The sequence below is a fragment of the Podarcis tiliguerta genome, assembly GCF_965153285.1.
Source record: "Podarcis tiliguerta genome assembly, chromosome: 8".
NCBI classification, from domain to species: domain Eukaryota; kingdom Metazoa; phylum Chordata; class Lepidosauria; order Squamata; family Lacertidae; genus Podarcis; species Podarcis tiliguerta.
In genome coordinates, this window is record NC_139541.1 from 16,560,491 (window position 1) to 16,574,231 (window position 13,741).

Consider the following 13,741-nt stretch of genomic DNA (forward strand, 5'->3'; position numbering starts at 1 on the left):
TTGAAATTACAAAGGAGTCTTCCCAGGACAGGGAAGACAGACTAGTAGACTTGCCACAGTTTCCCAGAATCTGGTGGGTGGAGGAAGTGGAGGGAAGCTGAAACCAGCCTGGAGATTGAAATTCATCAGCTGGTTAGTGACGGGCTTTAGCTCAGTTGTAGAGCATCTGCTTTGCCCGCCAAAGGTCCCAGGTTCAATCCCCAGCATCTTCTGGTAGGGTTGGGAATGTCCCTTGCCTGGAGAGCTGATGCCAAACATTGTAGACAATGTTAAGTTAAGGGGACCCTTGACCTGACTCTGTGTAAGGCAGCATCCTGTGTTTCTAGCCCTACTGTGCCTGGACTTCCCAGGTGAGTTTGTGAGAGAGCCCCAGTAGCCAGTCAGGGGCTGAGCATCATCCCACCTGGGGACTTGATCCTGAATCTGAAATGAAGTAGGTTGCCTGAGGCAGTCTTCAGAGGCTTGCTGGGGGTGGGGAAATCCCATCCGCTGTCACTTGTCAGCATCTAAATTTAGGCTGCCTCTTGTCTGGAATCTTGTCTCTCCAGCTTGCGGGCGGAACATGCAGAATTAATTTCAGAGGCGGGGAAAGGGCTAATGATTTATTTACAGCTGGAGGGAGTGTGACCGGGTTTTTGTGTGTGTGTGTGTGGTGCAAGGCAGTGTTTGGGCTTCCTTAATACATGTCAGGCCTCGGCTTCTTCTCCTTCCTGGAAGTTCATCTTGTTACTTGAGACACAATCTCTGACTGCCACCAGCGTCCCTTATCCACTTATTCATTATCATCCACTTATGAATACATTTGCTGGGAATCTCAGGTGGGATCCTGCTTTTGTGGGCTTCCTATTCAGGCACCTAACTGGCCACTGTGAGGACAGAGTGCTGGACTATGATGGGCCATGGGCTTGATCCAGCAACAGGGCTCTCCTTACAACGTGCTTTTTTGCCAGCTTATTCAGCTCGCTTTTTAAAGCAGTACTTTGCCCTGGTGAAGGCATAACATTTCCTGGTCCCTTAATAGTTGAAGGCATCAGGAGTGCCTTACTTCTTCACTGTTCTCTTTCTTGCAGTGAATGAACAAGGCACTTCCTCACCGCCCTTAGCAGCCACCATACGCCTTCCTTCTTCATAGCATCCATCCCTGGAGATGGCCCTTGGCTTCCTCCTCCTGGTTCTCAATTTTTGACAGATTGGCAGGAAGAACAATGGCTCCACCTGACATTGGCTATGGCTCCACCTACTTTAGGGCTCCCTGCCTTCTGCCCCACCAGTCTCAGTAGGCCCCAGTCACCTCTGTTCCTTTTCTCCTTCAAACTCGATTCCCCACTCCCCCCAAACCATTAACTATTGTGCTACCTCTGTGCCAACATTAACTGTGACTAGCTCTAAGACAGAGTTTCAGGCCACAGACTGAAGCTTGCTTGCATCCCAGGTTTAAAGGTAAACTGTGGTTTGTGGCAAATGTCTGTGCAGATAGACACTCTACGCTGTGTTTTAGCATTGAAAAGGTGGGAGAGGGTGCACACAATACTTTAGACAGGGGTTACAAGAGGAGGGAGTGTTACCACCCCCCTAGTCTGTGAGCCTGAGCTTCTCTGAGCTGTAACATCCTATTCAGCACCTGCGACTGAAAGTTCTCTCTCTCTTTCTCTCTTTCTCCCTTTCCCCCCTCCTCCTCCTCTCTTAACAGGATACATGCACATTGGGATCTGAACATCTCTTTCCGTGAGACCTCTTGCAGGTACCAATTTTGGGGCCCCTCTTTGTATGGTAGGCCAAGAGTTTATACAATGATGCATTTGGGGGTGGGATTGTTGGGTACCACTTAAAAATATGGAAGGCTGTTCTTGTAGGGGTCGACTGTGATTTGGGGTTTCTTGCTTTTCCTTCTTTTCCCCCGCTTTCGTTTTTTGTCTTCATCAGGGCAATCAAAATGGGTGACAACTCATACTTAAATGCAGAAAAGGGTAATTTGCACAACCAATTGGGAAGGTAGAGAATTTGATTCGTGTAGACCCCTGGAGAGTTTGTCACGGGGTGAAGTGATCCACACGACTGATTTAGCATGTAGCCAAACTATCCTTTCTGGCAACACCATTTAAACTCTTTTTCATTTAATTGAAACACCATTTTGATGGGGAGGGTGATACCTTATCACCTCCCAGTCACACAGTCAATTCTTGCCCTCCAAAATGAATTGGGCACTCAGTGAGTAAAAACTGGTAGGCACAAATCAAGGCCAGCATTCTTCCCGTTGCCCCTGCATTAACAGTACACCTGGGGCATTCTAGGGGGAGATGTCATCCTTGTAAGAGGGGCCAAAAACAAAATGTCAGCCACTCATTCTTAAGCACCCTTGAACCTTTCAGGTAACTTCACTACTGCTCTGAAGCAAGCCCCCTCATTTCACCTCCCTGCACCACCCAGCATTAAGCAGCAGGTTTTGACAGTTCAGCCACATGACACATACAAGCCAATCCTTAGTCCTCCATCTATTCTAGGTGGGTGGTATTTCTGGGATGTGAGGTGGGTTGGGATGTAACCAGCCTTTCATCCCCAACATGGCACCCCTTTCCATTGACGTTGACTCCCAGCTGTTCTGGCTGGAGCTGATGGGAATCGTAGACCAAAACATCTGGAGGGCATCGGATCCAGGAAACCCTGAGGTTCACTGAGGTCTTTTTCCAGAGGCAACCTGCCTCCGAGATTAACCATTGTCCTGAACTGGTCCCACACTATGCCGTGCCTGTGGTTGTTTTGTCTTGTCTCTACCCTTTGCAACATGTCTGGGAACAGCCTGACTTGATTTTACCTGCCTTCCTTTCCTCTCCTTCCTTTGATCTTCCTTTCCAAGTCTGCAAAGGTGCCCTGCCTCCTCCCCCCTAAGCAGTCTGGTCACCTTGGAGTTGCTGTCTTGGTTGTCCTCGATGAAAGAATGTTTAATTAGATACAAACAAGTCCCATGCATTCTCGACGCCAAAACCCCAACGCTGGTGGGGAGATTCCTTCCACCCCCTTCCCTTTCCTGAAAGGGGAAATATTTCAGTCTCCTGAGGTCTCCAGGGTATTCTTTTCTCTTCAGTACTTTGAAGCCATTCACATAGCTGATATAGTAGTGCCTTAAGTGTGTGTGTGTATCTTTTTAAAAGAAGCGGCTCCATGTGGTGCCGTTCCCTTTATTTCTTTTTTTAAGCATCGTTAGAAGCTTTCTTTTTTCAAGAATCAAAATGGTGATACTTTTTCCCTTTTTAGACTTCCCCAACACTTAAAAGAAAAAAAATCAATCAAAGGGGGTCTGTCAGGATCCCAAGTTGGACTACAATTCCCATCATCTCTCGCCATTGGTTGTGCTGGTGGGGGCTGATGGGAGTTGGGAGACCAACACCTTATAGTACTACATTGGCTACCCCTAGCCCAGCCATTCAGGGAGCTGAACAGCTTCAGTGGACTTCCGGTTTTTGCTTTGTGAATCCAAAGTAAATCGTTTGGGTCTTACAAGTAGTACACACCATACATTTAAAGCACACACACACACACACCCGCCACAAGCATCCTGGGAACTGTAGTGCTGGGAATTTTAGCTATCTGAGGAGTAAGCTGTAGTTCCCAGAGGGAAGCAATGCACTTTAAATTTGCTTTAAATGAATGATGTGTATGCAGCTTACGTCAGCTGTTTTAATTGCTTATATGTAAGTGGCCCTTCTTTGGCTGGGGACAATTGTTCTAAATAAAAATTTAAAAGCGCACGTGTACATAGTCTAGGACACAAGCTTTGGGCATTCAAGTATACAAAGGCATACCTGGATCACTTTCACAAGTAAAAGGTTTCCTCATGGCTGTGCCAATGAAAACACATGGCTTCCCCCAAAGAATCTTGGGGGGTATAGTTTGCTTAGGGTGCTGGGAATTGTAGCTCTGTGTGGTGCAAGCTAAATATGGTGTGTTTGCAGGGTTTGCTCTCGCTAGAATTAAGGCTCCTTGCAAGGGAGAATTGGCCAAATTACCAAGCGTAAGGAGAAAGGAACAGCTGCTTAAAGTTGTGCTTCCAGCCTGATTGACGCATGTTTCATGTTTTGTCTGTGGCAGGTGAGACAGTAGACAGGAATGGGGGCTTGGGTGGCACATCACCACATCTGTCAAACCTGCCCTTCGTGTGATCTTAAAACGTTTAATTGGTTGGTAAGGGTAGGACAGGACAGAGGCTATGAAACTGAGGAGCAGGGTGGTCAGTTTCAGTTTCTCTCAGTTGCTTATGTTTTCCATTCCTAAATTGAGTTTCTCAGCATTTCCACATTCTAGTGTGAATTTCCCATAAGAAACACGTTTTTGTATGCAGCTTTGACTTCAGCGATCTTCCCTACCTTTGTCTGTTGTTTTCACTAATACACACATTTTTATGTATACCCTCTAATTTATGCATTTTTGTACACATTCATTGGCTGGATTGCACTATTTGCAAATTCTGAAGGAAACTGTATTTCTGTTCATATTTTGGTTCGAGAAGTGCAGATTATTAAAATGCCAGCAAAACTAATTGCTCCTCCATTCCTACTGTGGGGCTGCTGACCCTGTGGTGGTACAGACAGGTCACAGTACCATTAACCCTTTGCAACCATAGCACTGGTTTTTATTAATTGTGGCTAAGCATTAATATCCAATTTCATAAGAAGAGCCCCATTGGATCAGATCAAAGCCCCATCTCATCCACGGATAACCTATGGGAAGCTCACCTAAAAGCCATGCCTTAAGTATTTCCCCTTGTATCAAGAGACAAAATTATGGACTCAGTGTGGGTTTGGAAACCAAGGCTAGTGTTAAGGTGATCCTTGAGGTGGTGCAGTGGGTTTTCAAGCCAGGGATAAGATGATTTCTCTACCTCTATAGACTCTGTTTACAAAGGGACAGCAGGGGTCTTGTTGGTGTCTCCCTATAAACACCTTATGAAGGCAGGACTTTGTTTCCTGAGCTAGCCGTGGCTTTACTTTGTGTGTGGTGGTGGGGGAGGCTCTGGACTTCAATTAGGATGACAAATTCTGGTTAGTGCTTAATTAGGTGTTAGGTCAGCACCAGACTGTGGAAGTTACAAGAGACCTGGAAGGGAAGCTGTTGCATCTTGGATCTGTTTCAAATTGAGTAGCTCAATTGGTAGAGTATGAGACCCTTAATCTCAGGGTTGTGGGTTTGAGCTCCACATTAGCCAAAAGATTCCTGCATTGCAGGGGGTGGGACTAGCTGACTCTCATGGTCCTTTCCAACTCTACAATCTATGTAGAGAATTTTTGAAGACTGGACTGTCCCTACCAGTTCGGCCTATCCACATGAGCCAGCTTCAATATATTAACAGTATTGGCTTCTTGATGTGATCTTTTCAACTTTCTACTCATACCTTTAGGACAAGGGGAGGAACATTTTTCATCCTGAGGGGCGCATTTCCCTCTGGGTAACCACCTGGGGGCCACATGTCAAGGCCGGGTGGGACAATTGGCATAGCTAGGCATACAGAGAGAGTGATAAATTTGATGAGAGCATTGAATAGGTGTTGGGTTCTTGTTCTCTAATCCCCACCCAACTATGAAACCTGCCGTGTGGGTTGCGTTCAGCTAAGTCCTACTCAAGTAGACACCCTGAAATAAGTGGATCTTAGTAATGCCATTAACTTCAGTGTATCTACTTGTGAGTGGCACAAGCATTGAATACCCCCATGACCTTGGGCGTGCCACTGTCTCTTAGGCTGACGTACCTTTGTTGCGAGAGCCAGCGTGGCATAGTGGTTAGAGTGTCAGGTTGGGACTTGAAAAGACCAGGGGTCAAATCCTCACTTGGCCATGAAGCTCACTGTGTGTCCAGACCCTACCATTCAGCCCAGCCTACCTTGCAGAGTTGATGTGAGGATTGAATGAGGAGTGGCGGGGGGTGGGCATGGGCATGCATGCCACACCTTGAGCTCCTTGGAGATAAAAGTGGGATATAAACTCTTTTTTCCCCCTCAAAAAAAAAAGACGATTTTTTAAAAAGAGAAACAGGATCAATGCCAGCTATCCTGTGCTGTGTGTGTGTGTGTGTGTGTGTGTGTTAGTCACAACCTGTTTTACAGAAGCTTCAGGTACGTTCTTAGCTCTCTGGAACACACAAGGTTGGCTCTGCAGGACCTCATCCAGGGTGTCTTGATTCTTTCTCTTTCTTGATACTCATCTTCCTGAAAGAAGACATTACAAAGACCAAGCCAAGCCCAGGCTGTCTTTGCCTTGACATCTCGTGCTGGTTGCTCAGCTGCCATACCAGGACGTTCTTCCTGTAGGTGAGGCCAACATCAACAAGGAAACAGTTGCTGGTGGCTGGCAATCAAAACAGACCGTCATGGGAAGGTGGCATTATGGCGAGTGTAAGGTGTCCCCCTCCCCTGCACAAACACACGTCATTGGTGCATTTGTGTGGTTTTCAGGCAACAGCTGGAGAAAAAGCAGTAAATAGACCCATGTTGTTTAATTTGAACGGTATTTTAAAGTTAAGGAAAGAAGTAATCTCCAGAGGAGATGCTGCTGTTTGATGCACCTCCAGGCTCCATGTGCTTTTCTGAGTACTTAGGCCAAAGGATCTCTTTCTGTTGAAAAATGTTCTCATATTGCAGAAGAATTCTGGGGCATGTTGGGAGGTGTTTCCAGCCTCCGGGCCACATAGCCTTCTGGGCGAACTTCTGGGGGGGTGTCCTGCAATTGCCCAGGGACACCCCACGATCAACCAGTACAGTGGTACCTCGGGTTAAGTACTTAATTTGTTCCGGAGGTCCGTTCTTAACCTGAAACTGTTCTTAACCTGAAGCACCACTTTAGCTAATGGGGCCTCCTGCTGCTGCCGCACCGTAAGAGCACAATTTCTGTTTTCATCCTGAAGCAAAGTTCTTAACCTGAAGCACTATTTCTGGGTTAGCAGAGTCTGTAACCTGAAGCCTATGTAACCTGAGATACCACTGCAGATTGCGATCGACCTGTTGGACACCCCTGGCTTAGAGGATCTCTAACAGGGTTTTGTTTAGCAATCACACCAAACTACAATTCCCAGGAATTGGGGGGGGGGGGAGTCATGACACTTTGACTAGTATAGAACTGGTATAAATTAGCAGTGCAGGCATGTTCTTTCCCCACCCCCATTTTCTATTTCTCTCTCTGTTTTGCTTTTAAAAGTGAACATTGGGTTGCCCTTGGGACGACCCACTTTAGGCCAGCTTTGCAATGTCCACTGAACTTCTGCTGTGTGTTGTCAAGCCTTTTTTGGCCTCACCATTGCCCTACTTGAACCAAGAGTATCCTGCAGAAATGCACCTGGTGCTGTTCCACGCTTGCATATTCCATGGGGAGAAGAGGCAGGGCAGCCAGGCTGTTTTGCAAGGGGACACCATTTACTAACTGCAAGCCACCTCTTTTGAGGGAACCCTCGATCGCTTCCCCCAGCTTGAAGTCCGCTGGGGTGCCTCTTCGTTCTGCGCGCCCCTCATGTCGCCCTGTCAGCGAGTCTTTGTATTAATAGCCACATTGCGCTGTGGTCAGGGGATGATCGATAACACAGGTGCTTGATGGATGTTGAGAGGGAAGATTTATAGGTGCTGGTAGCGGTCGAGGCGGGCAAGCCAATGGAGATAGACAGCAGGGGGCAGCGGGGGAGGCGGAGAGTCCTTCAGAACTCTGGCAAGGAGCAGACACTGCAGAGATGCGTATCTGCAATAAAAAAGGCCTCTTGTTCCTTTAAACAAAGTTGCTCTTTACGCTTGGACCTTCCTCTTGGACCAACTGCACTGGGCCCTCTCTAAAAACCACATCAGGTGCTGTAACCTTCCAACAGTTTGACTTCACAAAGGAGCACTCCTCCATTGTCTCCCGAGACGGACAGGTGCCACAACGTGTGACTCCCAGCGGCGGGTATTCAGAAGTCTGCTGCCTCCAGCGGTGGAGGTAGAAGCCAGCTGTCGTGACTAGTAGCCACGATAGCCCTACTCTTCATGAATTTATCTCATCGCCTTTTAAACCCATCCGATGGAATAAGATGAGTCTTAAGAATAGCCTGGGACGTGGGTGGCGCTGTGGGTTAAACCACAGAGCCTAGGACTTGCCGATCAGAAGGTCGGCGGTTCGAATCCCTGCGACGGGGTGAGCTCCTGTTGCTCAGTCCCTGCTCTTCCCAACCTAGCAGTTTGAAAGCATGTCAAAGTGCAAGTAGATAGATAGGTACCGCTCCGGCGGGAAGGTAAACGGCGTTTCCGTGCGCTGCTCTGGTTCGCCAGAAACGGCTTAGTCATGCTGGGCACATCACCCAGAAGCTGTATGCCGGCTCCCTCGGCCAATAAAGTGAGATGAGCGCCGCAACCCCAGGGTTGCCGGCGACAACTGGACCTAGTTTTCAGGGGTCCCTTTACCTTTACCTTTTAAGAAGAGCCTGACTGCTGGATCAAGGCAATAGCCTGTTTCACCTAGTCCAGCATCCTGCTCTCACTCTCCCCACTTTTGCTTCCCAGCAATGGGCACATGGAGACATACTGCTTCCAGCACTGGCTGTAGAGCATAGCCATTGTGGCTAGTAGCCATTGATAGCCTTTTCTTGCATAGATTTGCCTGTCCTCTTTTAAAGCCGTCCAAGCTGGTGGCCATTGCTGCCTCCTGTGGGAGTGAGTGCTGTAGTTTAGCTAGGCACTTGCTGTCTGAACAGAAGAGAAGCTCATGATGTGCTTAATCCCAAAACCTAGAAGAGCTGAAAAGGGCCCTTTTACAGCCTCCCTAGCTTGACATTAGAATAAGTTGGAAGGAGGCAGGCAGGCGGGAGGTGCTCTTTAGATCTGGTGGGCTGCATAGCCCTGTTCACTTTAACGTTGGCTTGCCCAAGGCAGATCTGAGCATCTTGGATGAAAACCACCCCGCGGCTTCCCGGCAGGCTGCGATGCCCCTCTGTTCAATACCGGAGAGCTCTTGCGCTCTGGCAGCGGCACATTCGCTCCTTCCCTGTCTCGCTGCCCTCGCTGTTCGCTGATTAGACACTCGATTGCAAGGCTTGAGAGCCTTGACCCAAATCCTTGCGTTGCTCATCTTCAGGTTTTTATCCTCTCGGGGCTGTTCTGCCCGCCATCGACCGGCGAAGAAAGGTATTGGCCATGCGGCGAGCGATTAGGGAGGTTTTGTCGTGCTGTGTGCAAGGCGATAAGTGGGAAACGGGGGGTGGGGGGGTTGTCTCAGATCAAGTTGAGCTGTCAGCTTCTCTCAGATCACCGTCCTTTCTTTCGGCTGACTCAGAAGTCCTGGTCTTACCGAACGGGGAGTTTTGGAGAGGGCTGACCTTGCTGGCTGGCTCAAGGCCTTTCCCGCCTGCAGGCTGGTCTGTGCAAAGCCAAGCATATCTGGGGGAAGCCTCTTACTGCGAATCATCCCTTGCACCGCAGCCAGAGGGTGTTAATCCTTTTGGTTGTACGAGAATGTGAGGCTGTTAAAATAAGGGTGGCAAATCGATGGTGTTATCGATGGCTGTTGGCCATGATGACTGTGCTCTGGAGGGGAGAGGGCTCTTGGGCTCAGCTCCTGCTTCCAGGCTTCTGGTAAGCATCTGGTTGGCTGCTGCGAGAACCGGATGCTGGTCTGGATGGGCCATTGCCTGGATCCAGCAAACTCTTCTTACGACTCTTTTTCAGTGCGACAGTCGCATTCCCTTCCAGGCAACTTTTCGGGGACTGCATACTTTTTCATCCAGCTTTCCTCCAAGGTGGCATATCCTGTCCTGTGAAATATGATAGGCTTGAGCAACTCTGGCTGCCCAAGCTCACTCCCATCCGTTTCATCTCTGATTGGGGATTTGAACCCTGGTCTGCACCACACATGAGTGGGCAGGGCCAGAGGCGGAAGTGGGCAGACGTTCATGTTAATTTGCCCAATGTTGCCCCAGGGCATTCCTTATAGGTAAGCTGCCTCCTACTACTGGAAGGGTCCTCTGGATCCTTTTGACCAGCGGTTCTCAACCTGTGGGTCCCCATATGTTGTTGGACTACAACTCCCATCATCCCTGAGCTCTGGCCTTGCTAGCTAGGGGTGATGGGAGTTCACAACATCTGGGGACCCACAGGTTGAGAGAGGATGCTTTTGACTCCTCCCTGCGTGGGAGGCGGAGGGTGGGGAGTCATCCCTCTCTCCAGACCAACCCTGCCTGCTCTCCTTTAGTCTTTCTTCTCTGAAGTGGTAAATTCAGTAGTCTTTTTCCACCTTTGCTTTTCCCCCCATTTGGGACCCTATGAGTTAAAGTTACTACTAGATTCATTACCTTACCTTCACTGGCAGGTCCCAGGGCAGGTTACAACAATTTAAACCTCAGAATAAAAAACAGATAAAACATATTACAATTACAGGAATGGGGTGGGCCCTGAAAATCTCCTTTATTTCATTAGCATTTCATCCTCAGTTCTTTCCCCTCAGACTTTCCCCTATTCCCCCCCCCAAGCCCCCTTTGTCCATTTGGGCCTCCATATTCTTGATTCTTCATCCGCACTGTTACTTGTCGCTTTTGAGGGAGGGAGAAAAGTTTAGATTTGACGGACTGAGCATGAGGGAATCAGTCGTTGGCAGCTTGGTGAGTCTACAGCTCGAGTTTGGCACACTTAACCTCTCTGGGTTGCCATTTTCTGCCCTTGTGGTAGAATCATTGGCATTGGGCCTAACAGCACTTTGGTGCCATGTTGTCTCACAAATGCCTGTGCCCTGTGGGGTTGCGGTTACCAAGCTCCCCCCCCCCCCACATCTTCATTGTTCGATCTCCACGGCCTTTCCACTGTCATCACACCTGTCTACCTCATCCAGGCAGTTCTTTTTATTGGGGTCATGCAGCACTGGTGGTTGACTGTTCCTCAGCCATTTTCCTGTATTTCTGCTTAATGTGCAGGGATGCTGCATTCTAAATATTGCATTTATATACAGTGGAACCTTGGGTTATGTACCGTCCTCCTTAGGAACGCTTCAGATAATGAGCTCTGCTAACCCAGAAGTAGATGCTCCTGGTTGTGAACTTTGCCCTGGGATCTGAGCAGAAGTTGCGCGATGGCAGTAGTGGGAGGCCCCATTAGCAAAAGCACGGCTCATGTTAAGAACAGTTTCGGGTTAAGAACGGATCTCCGGAACGAATTAAGTGCATAACCGGAGGTACCACCTTTTCCTTCAAGGAGCTTGAGGTAGTGTACATGGTTTTTCCCTCCCAATGTTATCTTCACAACAACCCTGTGATATATATATATATATCAGTTTTTAATATGTGACATTTTAGTGTATTTTTCATCTTTGTTGGAAGCCGCCCAGATGGGCGGGGTACAAATAAATTATTATTATTATTATTATTATTATTATTATTATTATTATTATTATTATTATTATTTAGGCTAGGCTGAGAGGCAGTGACTGGGCCCTAGGTCATCCAGTCAGCTTTATGGCTGAGTGGGGATTTGAACCCTGGCATCCCAAGTCATAGTCCGATACTCTAACCACTACGCCACACAATATACTTTTGTTCCTCAGTACTTCCTCCATCTGCCACAACGACTTGCCTCAGGAGGAGGGAGATGTGTGTCTGATGCCCACAATGCCATGTCTGATGGGTCCAGGCAACCTTTTCTGTCTCCCAGAAGGGATGAGTACCCAATTTTCTGTGGCTTATCCAGAGGGAATTTCCCAAGTTCACATCCTGGACTGAAGACCCGGATCAGAGTGTTGCTCTTGAAGAGCTTGGATAAGTTTTGCTTTTAAAGGTTTCCCTCCCCCCCCAATATTCACCCAAGTATACACACCCCCACACCCCAACCTGGTCAAACTGTCCTTGAGATCTTTCATATATCTCACAGGTTAGGCGCCAGCTTCTGTTAAATAAGGTTGTTCAGGCAGCGTCGTCGTGCTGCAACAGTATTTATAGAGCAGGCTGGGGTTCCCTTTTTAATGGCATCCATAAAAAGATCATTATTTTTCTTCTGGCGCAGGCTCTGGCTGATTTACACGCCTACCCCGTCCCTTGGTGTTCGCTCTCGTTTAGGCAGCTCTGACTGATACATCGCTCCAGTTTCGCTCGTTCTTAAATAACATAGACGCCTCGCAAAGCGTGACACCATCGGGGACCCATCCCCACCCCCTTTTTCTTCTTGAAACTTTGGCAACAAGATTCTTTTTTTGTTTGCAAAGAAGTTGCCTTTTGGTACTCGAATAGAGTTGAGTGCAGAAATTCCTGGGCCGTAAATGATGTTGACACCCTGCCCCCTCCGGGCTGATGCCTGACAGGAAAAGAAACATGAAATGATGCCTTGTCCTGAGTCAGAATTGTTGTTGGTCCATCTAGCTCAGTATTGCACACACTGACTGGCAGCAGCTCTCCGGGGCTTCAGGTAGGAGTCTTCATTCCCAGCCCTATCTGGAGATGCCGCAGCTGCCGTACGTGCAAACGGAGTTACACCACAAAGTGTCACCTTGAAAAACTTCACCTCCTAAGTGTAAGGCAAAGGAGATGATAATGCTTCGCCTCCTCCCCTTCCATGTACGAAGCTGACTGGCCGGCCATTGAGTTTTACTTCAATACTGGCAATGGGGCTGTTCGTTCCCACCCCACCTGAAGGCAGCAGGCCTGCTTCAAAACAAGCAAAACATTTTTGTATTACTTTTATAAATGTAAAAGCACAAAGATAAATCATAACAAAGAGAGAAAATGTTTCACAGGGAGTTACAATCACATCTCATTGGTGTATTCAAGTCGCATTCATCAGTGCTGAGAATATTTTGAGATTTCCCCACCCCAAAGTATTTAGTCACAATTACCCATGTGTGGCTTGGGGTGGGGGTGGGGCGCTACAGTCATTTTCGTCTCCAGAGACAAGCGTAAGGAAGGTTTGCCATGTGTCCTGAAATTTGTTCGCTCCAGATCCTGTTCTTAGGGCTCTGAGCTTATGGATTGGCTTCTTCATTCACATCACATTCCAGACCTCTTGATAAAGCAGCAAGCTTGCTGATGGGGATAGAGGACAAGGGTATACAGGGGCATACACAGCACCACCCTCCAATACTTCACTTCCGCCTGAGGCATCCGCCTCACTGTCCCTAATGGTAGGGCCGTTCCAGCTCCAAGTCTTCTGCCAGGCACGCAGTTCCTGCAAGCTTTTTGATAATGCTGTGTCACTGGGACGACAGGCTCATGATATAATAACCCGCTAAAGCATGGCGTGTGATCTAGTTTAATTTGGAGGTTTTGATTTGCAGCCGAGGCTTGAAAAGCCCAATCAGCCCTGTTATCTGGGCCAGCTGCAACACTCTAGGAGGCTGGTATGAACGGGAACTCTGTTGCTGTTAGATGAACTAACGAAAAGCTGGACAGTAAAACCGGAGGGGGGGGTGTCTGTTAAAACTGCCTTTCTTTTTCGCGGGATTCCCACTTACTTCATGCTGGCATTCAAAATGGGAACATTTCTTGCATTGCAGAATAAACTGCATTTCTCATTAAAAGCGTGGAACTTTCCATTTCAGTCGGCGAAAGGGAGTAAAGGGTTGTGGCTCTGTGGTTAGGACATCTGCTTTGCATGCAGAAGGCCCCAGGTTCAATCCTCGGCATCTCCTGATAGGACTTTCCCACCTGAAACCCTGAACTGTTGCTTCTAGTTAAGGTAGGCAGTACTGAGCTCGATGGTACCCAATGGTCTGATTCAGTATAAAGGCAGACTCCTATGTTCTTATGTTAAAGCTCTGTGAGCTGT

At 48.1% G+C, this 13,741-nt stretch overlaps 1 protein-coding gene across 17 annotated transcripts in view; it reads left to right on the forward strand.

Annotated features, from left to right (window-relative positions):
* Positions 1-13,741, forward strand: part of SAMD11 (sterile alpha motif domain containing 11) — a 317,376-nt gene that overhangs the window by 220,123 nt on the left and 83,512 nt on the right. For 12 of the 17 annotated variants that reach the window (XM_083453809.1, XM_083453810.1, XM_083453799.1 and 9 more), the window contains one exon: positions 1,691-1,741. The exons of the other annotated variants lie outside the window; for them this stretch is intronic. In XM_083453809.1, coding sequence (XP_083309935.1) covers positions 1,691-1,741 — 51 coding nt within the window. The remainder of the gene's footprint in view (positions 1-1,690; positions 1,742-13,741) is intronic. 17 annotated transcript variants of the gene reach the window in all.